Source organism: Lonchura striata, chromosome 17 (genome assembly GCF_050655825.1).
Source record: "Lonchura striata isolate lonStrDom1 chromosome 17, ASM5065582v1, whole genome shotgun sequence".
Lineage (NCBI taxonomy): Eukaryota > Metazoa > Chordata > Aves > Passeriformes > Estrildidae > Lonchura > Lonchura striata.
The window spans coordinates 10854838-10866873 of NC_140719.1; the positions used below are offsets into that span (position 1 = coordinate 10854838).

General features: G+C 50.1%; 1 protein-coding gene across 8 annotated transcripts in view; it reads left to right on the top strand.

The window, feature by feature from the left end:
• Window positions 1-12036, top strand: part of ADAMTSL2 (ADAMTS like 2) — a 65375-nt gene that overhangs the window by 39359 nt on the left and 13980 nt on the right. For 3 of the 8 annotated variants that reach the window (XR_014958859.1, XM_085594193.1, XM_021543566.3), the window contains exons 6-12: window positions 745-890; window positions 993-1116; window positions 2066-2146; window positions 3274-3449; window positions 4444-4786; window positions 5447-5804; window positions 11132-11235. Coding sequence is in view for 7 of the 8 variants with exons in the window: in XM_085594193.1 (XP_085450319.1) it covers window positions 745-890; window positions 993-1116; window positions 2066-2146; window positions 3274-3449; window positions 4444-4786; window positions 5447-5804; window positions 11132-11235 (1332 nt within the window). In the remaining variant the exon portion in view is untranslated. Of the gene's footprint in view, window positions 1-684; window positions 891-992; window positions 1117-2065; window positions 2147-3273; window positions 3450-4443; window positions 4787-5446; window positions 5805-11131; window positions 11236-12036 lie in introns of those variants that run through there. The other 5 variants (XM_085594191.1, XM_085594192.1, XM_077787903.2 and 2 more) reach the window with 5 other exon arrangements.

Below are 12036 nucleotides of genomic sequence, written 5' to 3' on the forward strand. Positions count from 1 at the left end.
AGCAGAGATGTTGCAGGAGTTGTTTTGTGTTTGAGCAGGCGTTCCTGTGGCTCCTGGGGGATTTGCAGCAGAATATTTTGACACTGATGCTGCCTTGCTTGGGTGTGGGGGCCACTGGGTCTCTGATTGCTCAGGAGTTGGTGGAGACAAACACTTGGCATCGAGGTTCCGATGCAAATATGATTTTGTCATCTGCTTCCTGTGGATATTATAAAATGTGAGATTACTGTGCTGGTGGGTGCTGCCAGCCAGTTATTGCCTGCAGAAAGCAAAGGGTGAGTTAAGTCCATCTTGGGTGAATGTTTATGGAAAAGTTATAGATCATAAAATGCTCTGAGCTGCTATGGTTTTGAATATAGTCTTACATGTGTATTTCCAACAATATATGTGTAAATGTAACTCGTGTATCAAGTGCTGCTAAGTGAGCATGCATGTTTTTGTGTAAGGCACGAGTCCTTGCACAGAGCAGTGCTGCTGCCTCAGTGCCTGCCCTGGCCTGGTGCTGGTGATGCCCCTGGCATCCCTAGGGCATCTCTTCCTGCCAGGCTGTGCAAAGGCTGCCACACTGTCCAAATGCCATCTCCTGCCTACCCCGAAACACAAGAGATGGCCACTTCTAAACTCTCACTGCCCTGCAGTTGTGCTGCTGTTGTTTAGCTTGGCAGAGATTCACTGGCTTGGGTAGGATGAAAGTTGTGGTGTTTCTGCTGTTTTTGAATCTCTCTTTATATCCTTTCCCCTTAGATGACTATGTTCACATTTCTAGCAAGCCCTGTGATCTTCATTGCACCACTGTGGATGGTCAGAGACAGTTAATGGTTCAGGCCAGGGATGGAACCTCCTGCAAATACACGGATTTCCGAGGGGTTTGCGTGTCTGGAAAATGTGAGGTTGTTAAACATTATAGCAAAAATATTGTTAGTAGCATTCAGAGAATCGCAGTGGGTGCGACGTTTGCCTGACCCTCAGCGCTCTGTCTGTGCATTTTTTAGCCCATTGGATGTGATGGCATTCTCTTCTCCACCCACACCTTGGATAAATGTGGAGTTTGCCAAGGAGATGGGAGCAGCTGCACCCACGTAACCGGCAGTTACCGGAAAGGAAATTCTCATCTTGGTGAGACTTTGGGGACTGAGGGCTTGAGTTGAGAGGGCTGGGTTTAAAATGGACTCTTTTTTTTTTTTTGGTAAATTGCTTTCAGGTCTTACCAACTTCCCAGTTTCAGTTTTTCCCATGTGTTCTATGCGTGTTAATGCTGCTGTGAGTTTGGGCAGAGAAAAAACAAACAAAAAAAAGCCAACCAAAAAACCAGGAAGTTTGCGTGGTGTTTGTCAGAAACCAGAGGTCTCTGATGATGAGTGGTGCAAAAGGGTTATGCAAGAGGCTGGTATCTATTTTAGTCTTTTTTAGTCATTTAGCCAAAAACAGGACACTCATGACCCAGTGAGTCTAGAAATAAACGACTTGTAATAACAGGAAGCTACAATATCTTGAAAGACCAGGATTTCAAAAATCGGTGTGATGTAAAGCAGCCGAACCTACATGTCCTAAATATAACAATCTAATTCAGGAATTATGATTAATGCTCTCTGAGATGGAGCAAACTGCAGGAACTTCAGTGCTGTGGGAGGACTTGTCCTGTCCCATCTCTTGTCTGGTGCTAGGCAAAGGGGAGTCAGAGGAGAAATCAGCTCCCACCTCCTGCGGGGGTTTTGGGAATGCTGGCTAACACAGGGATCAATACTGAACCACACAAAAGCTTCTCTTGCTAATAAAACCATCTGCAGATGTATTTTCTTACACCAGTTTAGATAAACATGAAATGAATCCTTTCTCCCCTTTTCCTCCATGAACCAGGACAAAATTCACATATTTTTTCTTTTCTATTACAAATAAACTCCTGTTTGCAGCCTAAAACACGAAGGGTTGGGGCGTTTTAATCCGCAGCTCGTTAAAAACGTGGTTTTAGGCCAGCGTGTTGGTTGGATTGCAGCTGTGCCTGAGGAGGGTTTGGTTCAGACCACTGGTTGCAAAGATCCTCTCGTTAATCCGGAGTTTCCCGTAGGTTATTCCCTGGTAACGCACATTCCCGCCGGAGCGAGGGATATCCAGATAGTGGAACGGAAAAAGTCTGCAGATGTTCTGGGTGTGTATAACCTCTTGGTACTTCCCTAGGATGCATGCCTATGCTGGCTAATGCTTTTTCCAATGCAGAGCTGGATGTAGTTTTGTCATCGAATCACAGAATATCCTGAGTTGGAAGGGACCCACAAGGATCAGCGAGTCTGTTTGCTGCAGACATGAGTTAAGTCTGTAGGCAGTGTAAATCCATCCACGTTGTCCAAGCCAGGCTGTTGCTCCTCTCTGCAGTCTGAGCACCTGGGCTGTGTTTGTCAACACTTTGATTGCTTTAAAGCAGAAAATGTTGGTGAATATTACTGGGATTTCAGCGGGGTGTGACAGGCCCCGGTGCTGGATCACAGATGGACAAGTGACTTCACCTCTCTGGTGATCCCCTTAACCTTCCCCTGCCTGGACAATGTGCAATGACAACGGCACCAAGGGGATCTGATCTTGCTGTGGTGGCCTTGCTGAACTGTTGGTGACCACACACCCATCTCGCAGGGGAGGGGACAGAGCTGCTCAGGAGCAGTGTGGAAAAATCCAGACTTGCCAAAGAGAAGCACATTTGCTGCCTCAGAGGCTCGTGGACTCTGGAAGGTGGCTGTCACTTCCCTGAAGAGTTCAAGGCCAGGCTGGATGGGATTTTGAGCAGCTTGGTCCAGTGGAAGGTGTCCTGGCCCATGGCAGGATGAGATGAGCTCCAGGATCCCTTCCAATACAAACCATTCCAGAGGATTCTATGGATGAAAAAGGCTTGATGTGGTTCCTGGGCTGGCTCAGGGTGACCTGTCTTGGGCCACTGCTGGTTCAGGGGACATCAGCTCCTTCCTTGGCCATCTGCCAGTGCTCTCTGCAGAGCTGGGACTGTTCAATGTTCCTGCTGGGCTGGTGCCAAGGGGGTGACAGGAGCTGGGGGAGAGTGTGAGCCACATTCCCAGGGGTTTGCAATGTGCAGGGACACGCGGCCCAGAACTCTGGGCACGTCCTCACATGGTGAGCATTGCAAACAGGTGACCAATGCATTGCTATGTAGGAGAATCTCTTTTTTTATTGCTATGGCACTGATTTTACCCCCTGACCACACCAGGGGCAGCATCCAGAGCTTTGCCCTTGCATGTGACAGCACTGACTGTTCTCTCTCCTTTGAAGCTGTGGCTGATGAAGCTGGGTACTATTTCTTCAATGGGAACTATAAAGTGGACAGTCCAAAGAACTTCAACATTGCAGGCACGGTGTTCAAGTACCGCCGGCCCATGGACGTGTACGAGACCGGGATCGAGTACATTGTTGCCCAGGGACCCACAAATCAAGGGCTGAACATAATGGTGAGCTTTGACTTCTCATGTTCTCATGGTGGGGAAGAGAAAACCCACCTTGGATGGAGGAAAGGGCGACCCTGGGAGCAGAGTCCTGCCATGGTTTCACATGAGGAGGGGATGGGAGCAGTGACTCTGCCCACTTCCTTACCCAGCCTATTTTGCTTGTGTTCCTTACCCACTTCCTTACCCAGCCTATTTTGCTTGTGTTCCTTACCCAGTTCCTTACCCAGCCCTATTTTGCTTGTGTCATTGCTCTTGGATTCAGGCAGGGCTGTGAGTGGTGAATGTGGGCTTGGTAACTCCTCTCTGAAGGGAGAAGATGCCTCAGGCACTCTGTGGGGATTTCTCCTCTGCTCCTCGGCATTTTTATCTGAATTACCTGGCAGGAAAAGCAAAAATAAGAAGCTGGGCCAGAAAGCTTAGACAAGTGCATAAACCTTAAACCTCAATTATTTCTCGAAAGCAAACCATGTAAAACCAGGTATTTGGAGAAAAGTCCCTTAATTTTCTTCTGGGCAGCCAGCCAGAGCCCAGCTCCTGACATCTTCCATGTAGCCCCAGGCTCCTCTGGAAGGGGAAGGGATGGTTGCTTGGGTGCTTTAAAAGCATTAGACCCCTATGAGGCTGCCTCAGCTGGGAGTCCCCAGCCCCAGTGGGGTGCAGCAGCTGCAGGGGAGGGTGTGCTCCTCATAAAGCCACGAAAAGTGGCTTTGCCAAGTGATGGTCTTGTGAAGTGGCTGCCCCAAGCCTCTGGTCACTCAGTGGCCGTGGAGGAGGTGTGACCTGTGGCTCCTGAGCTGGGGTTCATCCCCACAGCAGCACTGCCAAATAACCTTTGGGAAGTGGTGCAGGGCTCCAGCAGGAAGAAGCTGGCACTGTGAAGGAAAACATACTGGAAACAGCAAAAGAGCAAAATTGATGCTCCCCAACTGTCAGGTCCAAGATGAATCCCATGCTTTACGTGCCACAGTTACTGATAATAACTTGATTTCTTTGCTAGGTCTGGAATCAAAATGGCAAGAACCCATCCATCACGTTTGAATACACCCTCCTGAGGAAGCCACACTCAAAGAATCTGCAGCCCATCTACTACACCTTCTCCGAGTCGGAGAGCGAGGAGAGCCGAGAGCTCGATGGAGACGTGCCACTGGGCTTTATCCAGCCCAATGCAACCTATTTTGGGAAAATCTCCAGGGAAAGGATAGACTTGGAGAACCAGGTGTTTGGAAGGCAGGACACGGAGGAAGATTTAAACTTGAGCAAAGGTCAGGAAACCAATGAGGTCTATGAAAGAGCAGAAACAATTGACTGTGAGCCAAAACTGAAGGGCAAACAACCCCAAGGTAAGGAGGAGACTTGGGCCTCACTGTTCTGCTTCTCAGAGCTCTTGTTGAGAAATGCTCTGTTTCTACCTCTGGTGGTTCTGCTGGTTTGTGTTTTGGAAACCTCGGAAAGTTCTTTTAAAACATCTCTGCTCACAAATCCTCTTTGCCCTTCAGATTCTGGTTTCTGGTGGGAGCGTGTGGGGGGTGGACACTGGGTGAGATCTCCCTGCTGGTGCCCTGCTGTGCTTTGCCTCATGCCAAGGACAGGAGGGAGCCCTGGGTGCACAAAATTCCCCATCATGACATCTCCCATCACTTCCCACCCCTCCAAAGCCCCCAGAAACTCCTTCCTATTTTAGTCCCTTGGGCATCCCACCCCCAAAGTGCCTGGAGTGCCTTCCCAGCATGGCTGCATGGGCTGTGGGGCCAGGAGAGCACCTTCCTTTCACCTCTGCTATTGCTTTGGGCAGTGCTGGTGGGTGCTGAGCTCCCCTCTGGCCACACCACAGCGGGATAAGCCCCCTGGAGAACCCCATGAGATTCCCCCTCCCCTGAACCCAACCCCTGCGGCTGCTCAGGCTCCGGCGCGTCCCCGCTGCTCCGGGCTGCTTCTCCCTCCCAGCCTCGATGCATTTTGTGGTTGTCACTGTGGTTTCCCCCCTGTTGGCTCCAATCTAGATTCAAACGTAACCAGGTCTACTTACCAGACAGACCATGGCGACACCTCCAGGGAGTTCCTTCTGGAGAACGCCATCACGGACAAGCTGCTGGGCAAGACCTCGGACTCCAAGGAGCTGCTGCTCAACATGACCATGAACAGTATCTTCGCCCAGGGAGACCCGACCAACGTGGTGGGGTCACCCATTGACAGCCTCTACGTGGACTACGAGGACAGCGATGGCCTCGTGACCTACTCGGTCAACAGCACCTTCATGGAGCTGAGCAATGGCAAAGCCACCAACACCTCTGCAGAGACGTTCCCCAACGCCACCGTCACCATGAGCAGCCCCCAAGGGAACAGAACCCACAAAGCAAGGTAGGAGACGTGCCTTTAATTACAGTCAATCCAATTTATTGCTGTTCTCGATTCGTAATAGCCCTGTGCTCAATGCATGGTTTCCATCTCTTTGGAAGCAGGAGGTAAGTGGGGGTGGGATGGTGGAAGTGTTCTGTTGGGAGTTAATTTGGAAGGAAGGGCCAGAGGTTTGGGAGCAGGAAGTCAAGAGAGCATTTAGGCAAGAGGAAATCTTGATGTTCCCCTCAGTGGGCATGCTGAAGTCCATGCTGGCGTTTGTCAGCTGGGGCCTTGCTCTCTGCTGTCACAGCCATGGCCAGGAAGAAGCCTCTTCCATTTGCCTTCACTTGACATCCTGCTCCCATTCCCCAGCCCCTTCCTCCGAGTTCTGATGCAGCAGAAGTTGGTCCTGGCCCCTTTCCACCCACCCTGTTGAGTGCCACCCATGATCCTCCTCACTTGGGATGGCAGGAATATGCTTCCAGCAGCTCCCAGGCGTGGCCCTGCCACCAGGAGCTCCACTGCAGGTCCTGCAGGAACAACCTGGATTTGTTTCTCAGCAGCTGCAGAAGCAGCTCAGGGAGTCACATCTTGGTCAGGAATATCCAAACTCTGCAGCAGCAGCTCATTGATTGATACTGGGACCATCACCTCAGGGCTCCTTTAGCTGGCTGGCTTGAGTGGGAGTGGGGAGGTAAAGAAAGGCTTCATGCAGCTACAGCAGCAGGTTTTGCTCTGGGGAAGGGTGGAAGGAAGTTTTGGGTAGGTGCTGATCCCCAAGCCTGTATCTATCAGCTTTTGAGATGTCCCAGGGCTCTCTGGGGAGCAGCCTTGATTCCCAGCCCAGAACTCATTCCCAGTGTGGCCACATGGGGACTGAGATGGGGCCAGTGCTCACAGCAGCAATTAGCCCACCAATTAGCCCTCCTATACATGGGAGCACTCCCTGGGCAGCTTGAGCTGACACTGGGGCCTCGGGTTTATCCAGGTCCCAGAGCCAGGTGTGGATTTGGGTCCCACCCCAGCCTCCTGTCAGCCTCCCCCAGACCTGTAAAACACAGGATAAGATGCTGAGCTTGAGGAGATGCAAAGCCCTGAGCTGATGCTCCCTCTGGTTAGAGTTTGCTGGATTTACCCACAACTTCCAGTACGTTATGCTAAAGATGCTCATGCTAAAGCAAATGGCCATGCAGCCAAATGGATCAACGAGCTTCTTAATGATAAGAACATGAAGACGTTGCCAAGGGCTTGAATCTATCATCTCTCCTCGTGGCTTGGCTTGGGAGTGCTGCCTTCAGCTGCCAAAGCAAGATTTCATCCTCTCTGACAGAGGGCAGAGCCCTCAGCTCCCCTTGCCCTGCCCTGGGGCAAGGAGGGGACTGCCCTGCCCCTTGGGGCTCCCCTGGACCCCATCACACTCCCTGTGTCCCCTCAGCTGCTGCCCTGCACCCCAAAACTGTCCCCCAGCAGCTGTGACATGGGGGCAGTGCTTTCCTACCTCCTGGGAGTACAGGGAGCTTCAGCCCTCAGAGCAGCTTGGCTTTTACAGGACAGTCAGAGAACTCTGTGGGTCCAGTGCAGCTTTTTGGGATGCTAAAAAGCTCCTTGCACTGTTCCTGGCTGCCCAGCTATTGATAAGAGTCATTTAAACCCCTTCAGGAATGTCAGCCAGCACCGACATCATCTTCCACCTGTTCTTCCCTTGGTTTTGTTCTACTGTGTCCCCTCTTCTCCCCCTACTCTCTCTCTCTGGAACAAAATACAAATTTTTCAGATCAAAACATTGATATCCAGACTAGTTTTACACCAGCCAAAAGGCTGAGAGAGGCTCAGGTCCTTTCTGGCTCCATCCTTTGCTGGTGGGGGGCTGAAAGACCAGTGCAGGCAGACTGGGGGCAGCTGGGGTGCCTCTGTTTGGAGACAAAAAGAAGAGAGAGGAAGAGAAGAAGGCAACAAAACAGCTTGCCAGAGATGGAAACAACTTTCCAGAGGGTGGGATGGGATGTGTCAGTACAGCCTGGCTGTTCCCAGGGTTTTATTGCTTCCCCAAATTTTAAATTTATTTCCTCAAGCCCAGTTGCTGTTGTCACTCTGATCACTCAGCTGGATCTCCAGGGTGGGAATGAGGGTGAGGAGCTCCAGCTCAGCCCCTGAAGTCAGGATTAAGGTTCTTTCTGGCACCAGAGGGGATAAATCCCATACTGCCAGTGGGATGTGGGATTTGCTGTGCCACGGGCTGGAGATCTGGGGACTGGAGCTGTCCCACAGGAGGGAGGGAGCTGGAGGGGACAGCCAGAACTGTGCTGGAGGAAACAGAGATGGGACATTGTAGGGATGGTTGTGCTCCTGGATGGCTTTGATGAATGGAGATGAGAGATCTCTGAAGGCTGCTCTTAGGATATCTGGTTTATTAGGGATGGTGAAAGGTCTTGGGATGGGAGAGGGGAGAGACAAGGGGTAGAGAGGATGCTCCAGGAGAGGGTGGAAGTTCTAAGAGAGTGGGGATTCCAAGAGAGGGGAAGATCCAAGAGAGGGGAAGATCCAAGAGGGCATCTAGCTCCTCGAGACCCCTTATCAAGGAGCTTTAAGGTGGGCTGGAGCAAGGCTTGGGCCAATGGGGTCACAGACACTTGATGTTTCAGGGGAGGATTACAGGTGTGGGATGAACCGTACATTTTGGGGGTGAGATTGAACAGTCCATTTGACTTTTGGACCTATCTGTAGGTAAGGGCATTGTCCAGCCAGTAGGGAGGATTGTTTTCATCCTGGCTGTCCTATTGTGAATCTTTTGCCAGGCAATTATATTTATCCATCCTTTCCAACAGGACACAAGGGAAATCTCTTGTCCTGGAGTGAGGCAGAGTGAGGCATTCCCATCCTTGGGAAGGGGCAAGGCCCTGTGTGCCCAGGCTGGTATTGGGGTCAGCTTAGATCTGGGGGCAAGAGCTTGGACTTGAGACCCCCCCAGGTCCTTCCCAAGATCAGTTTGGGGTGGATTGTGGCTTTTTTTTCATTTTCACTCCCTGTCAGTGAACAAGCAAGGGAAGCTCAGCTCTCTGGAGCCTGCCCGTGGGGGACAGTGCTGGTCAGAGGTGGAGGAGCTCATTTCTTGCTGAGGCACTGCAGTGTGGCTGGAGGCACCCAGGAGCACCTTGCACTGCTGTGGGCTCTCCTGTTCCCTCTCTGGAAACAAATCCAGCTGGGATGGATGGGTTGGTGGCTCTTGTGCTGTTTTTCCTCCCCTGGAGCAGCTCAAAACCTTTCTGGGGTGTGCTGGGACAGATCCAGCTCCCCTCCATGCCAACGTGCAGCCAGGGCTGGGACTGCAACAGGAGTCACGAGTTTGCCCCTTTGCTTAGAAACAAAAATCAAAATAAAACACAGAAATGGGAGCCAGAGACTGTGGATGTTGATCTGTGGTGTTTGTGGGCATTTGTCAGGGTTTCTCCTCCACTGTGGGAACTGTTTTGGGAAAAGGGACAGCCCAGAACTCAGTTAAGTGCTAATTTTTGGTGCTGTATTTTGCTTGAAAAGCTGATCAAAAGCTCAAGAAACAAATGCATGACTTTATTATTTAGCTCGTAATAAAGAGGAAAACTAAAAGGAAAGAGAAAATGCCCCCAGTTTTGTTGGACAATGGGCTGCTGTCTGCATTGAGAGGAGAACAAAGCGACAGTTTTGTCTTTGCTGGAAATGAGCTGCCCTGTGCCCAAATGTCTGATTCCTCTGGAAAGATCTTGTCCCGGGGACCTTGTCATGCATAGAAGCTCTTTATTTAGGATCACATACACTAAAGGGACACTGTTGAAAGATGTTCAGCCCTCAGATGTGGGATAAAGCTTATTTTGAAGATTTTCTCCTTTTAAAGACCGAGGAGGCCTGGTCACAGGATAACTTGGTGTTTACTTTGGTGCCTCGGAGATCAGGGGATAGACTGGAGGATCTGGGTAATATTTGCAGGCAAATTAAAGTACAAAAAGCAGATGTTGACTGTGTTTTAATGACAAGTGTCATTTGTAAGTCCTCTCCTGGCTGAGTGGCAGCTGGTGGCACAGGGATCAGGAGCTGGTGTGGGTCCCCAGGCAGAGCTGCTGTGGCAGATAAAACACTATTTCTACTGAGATGAGGTTGTTATTTTTCCACCAAAACAAAAAAAAAATTAGTCACATCCATTTCAGTTCCATTTCAAGCGCAGGAAGCGACCATTTGCCAAACTGACAGAGGCAAAATCAACAGGGAAAATGAGATTGTTGTTGTTTTTAATCCTTCTGGAGGCTCAGTGCTGGCGGTGGAAGGAGGGTGGGTTGGAAAGGAAATGGCTGGATTCTCAACAGTGTCCTTTTCAAGGTTGATTTGATAGGCTGGACCTCAACTTTTTCTTACAAACAACTAAATAAGGCAATTCCAGAGCTTCTGCTGCCTAGAAATCATACAAGCTGCATATCCTGCCAGGCCAGAGACAACTGGATATGAGGATACAACCTTGTACACTATTCCAGTGTAGCTGTTTCAAGGGTTTGGACAAAGGTATGAGAACTTTTGTTGTAAAGGTGCAGTATCCCTGAGGTGTTCCCCCCTCCCAGCACGGGGAGCAGCTGCAATTCCTGCTTGGATAAATGTTTTTGCCCACACCAGGCTGACTCTGTTACTCCTGTCCCCGTGGCATTTTGTGTTTGAGCACAGCGTGGAGCTGAGAGATGCAAATTCCCCACTTGACATCCAGCAAAATAAATCAGACCAAAAAAAAAAAAAAAAAAGCAGAGTGGCAAAATCTTTGGGCTTTGAGGGGCGAGCTCAGAAACTCCTGTGCTGGCTTTTGGAGATTGGAGCAGCCAAAATCTCTGCTGCACTGAGCAGCACGAGTGGGTTTGCCCAGCCCTGGAGACACAGGGGAGGAGATACTGCACCTTTAGTCACTGTGTGCCGAGGGCCAGGTGTATTTGAGCAGAAAATGCAAACTTTTTGTTAAATTCTGAACTGTTTCTACTTGTGGGTATTTTTATCCCATTCTCTCTATTTCTAGACAGTGGAAGCTCTGCCTCTAACCGGGCTGGGGATTCTACTTGGGGCTCAGGACAGGTATGTTGTGAAACTCAAAAAAATTAAAAATTGATTCAAACAAACGAACCTCCCAAAAAATCAGAACAACCAAACCCAACCAAAGCCAAACCAAGCACATCCCCTCCCAAACCCACACCCAACCGAACTGCAGCCAGATGTGTGTGTCTGTCGTGGGCTGTCACCGCTCGCCTTGTAAATGCCTTTTGTTTTTGTTTTGTTTTGTTTCTTTCTTTTTTATTTTCTTTTTTTTTTGTTTGTTTTGTTTTGTTTTGTTTGCTTATCGCTAGAAACAGATTGAAGTTGTTAAGAAAGGGCCAAGGTGTGAGTGCTGCTGACATGTACAGGTGGAAGCTTTCCTCCCATGAACCCTGCAGCTCTACATGCACCACAGGTAGTTATAAGAAGCAGCCAAATTCTGCACAGCCTGCTGAAATCACCTGGTGTGTGAGTCCATTTTCTGTCTGTTAGGGATGGGAAGGAGCTGGTGATGTTTAAGGGATCTTGTGAGCTCTGCTGTGCTTGGGTGCAAAGGTGGGGAGAGGAGCTGGGGGCTGAGCATGCAAACCCCATTGAGCTCTCAGGTGTGTTGAGGACCAGGAGGTGGTGCCCAGCCTGTCCATCATCCCTCCAAACAAACCCTTTGGGAAGCTCTGAGCACTGCCTTCACTTCCCATCACTTTGGGTCCCCCCTGGGGCTCAGCGGGATCCCCAAACCTGTCCTGAGCCTCCTTTTTACCCCCCTCTTCCTCACCTTTTTGACAGCTTCAAGGGGTTTGAAAAGCTCAGCTGCTTCCCTGCAGAGAGAAATTTTAAAGATTGTTCAGCTCTGGCAGGAAGCACAATAGCATTTGGCTTTTTGATTATGTTTTGTTTCTCCCACTCCTTCTACCCTGAAGCCTGAGCTTGGCTGCGAAGGTGTAAATCTGGAACAGGGACAGAGATGCCAGGGGTATCGAAACTGAGCCTCTATTCTTCAGGCAGAAATTCCCTTTTTTTGCATTAATTCCTCCCTTTTGGCCCCCTGGAAAGCTTCAAGGCACCTGATCTCCTCCCTCACCCCTTGGTTAGGGGGTCCTGTTGATCCCTTGGGATTAATCAGGTGTGTGGGTTGTGCACTTGTCTGTGCTGCCCCTGAAATTATCCAGAGCCTGCAGTGCTTCTGGAATTAAAAAGAGGGAAAGGAGCGGGAGAG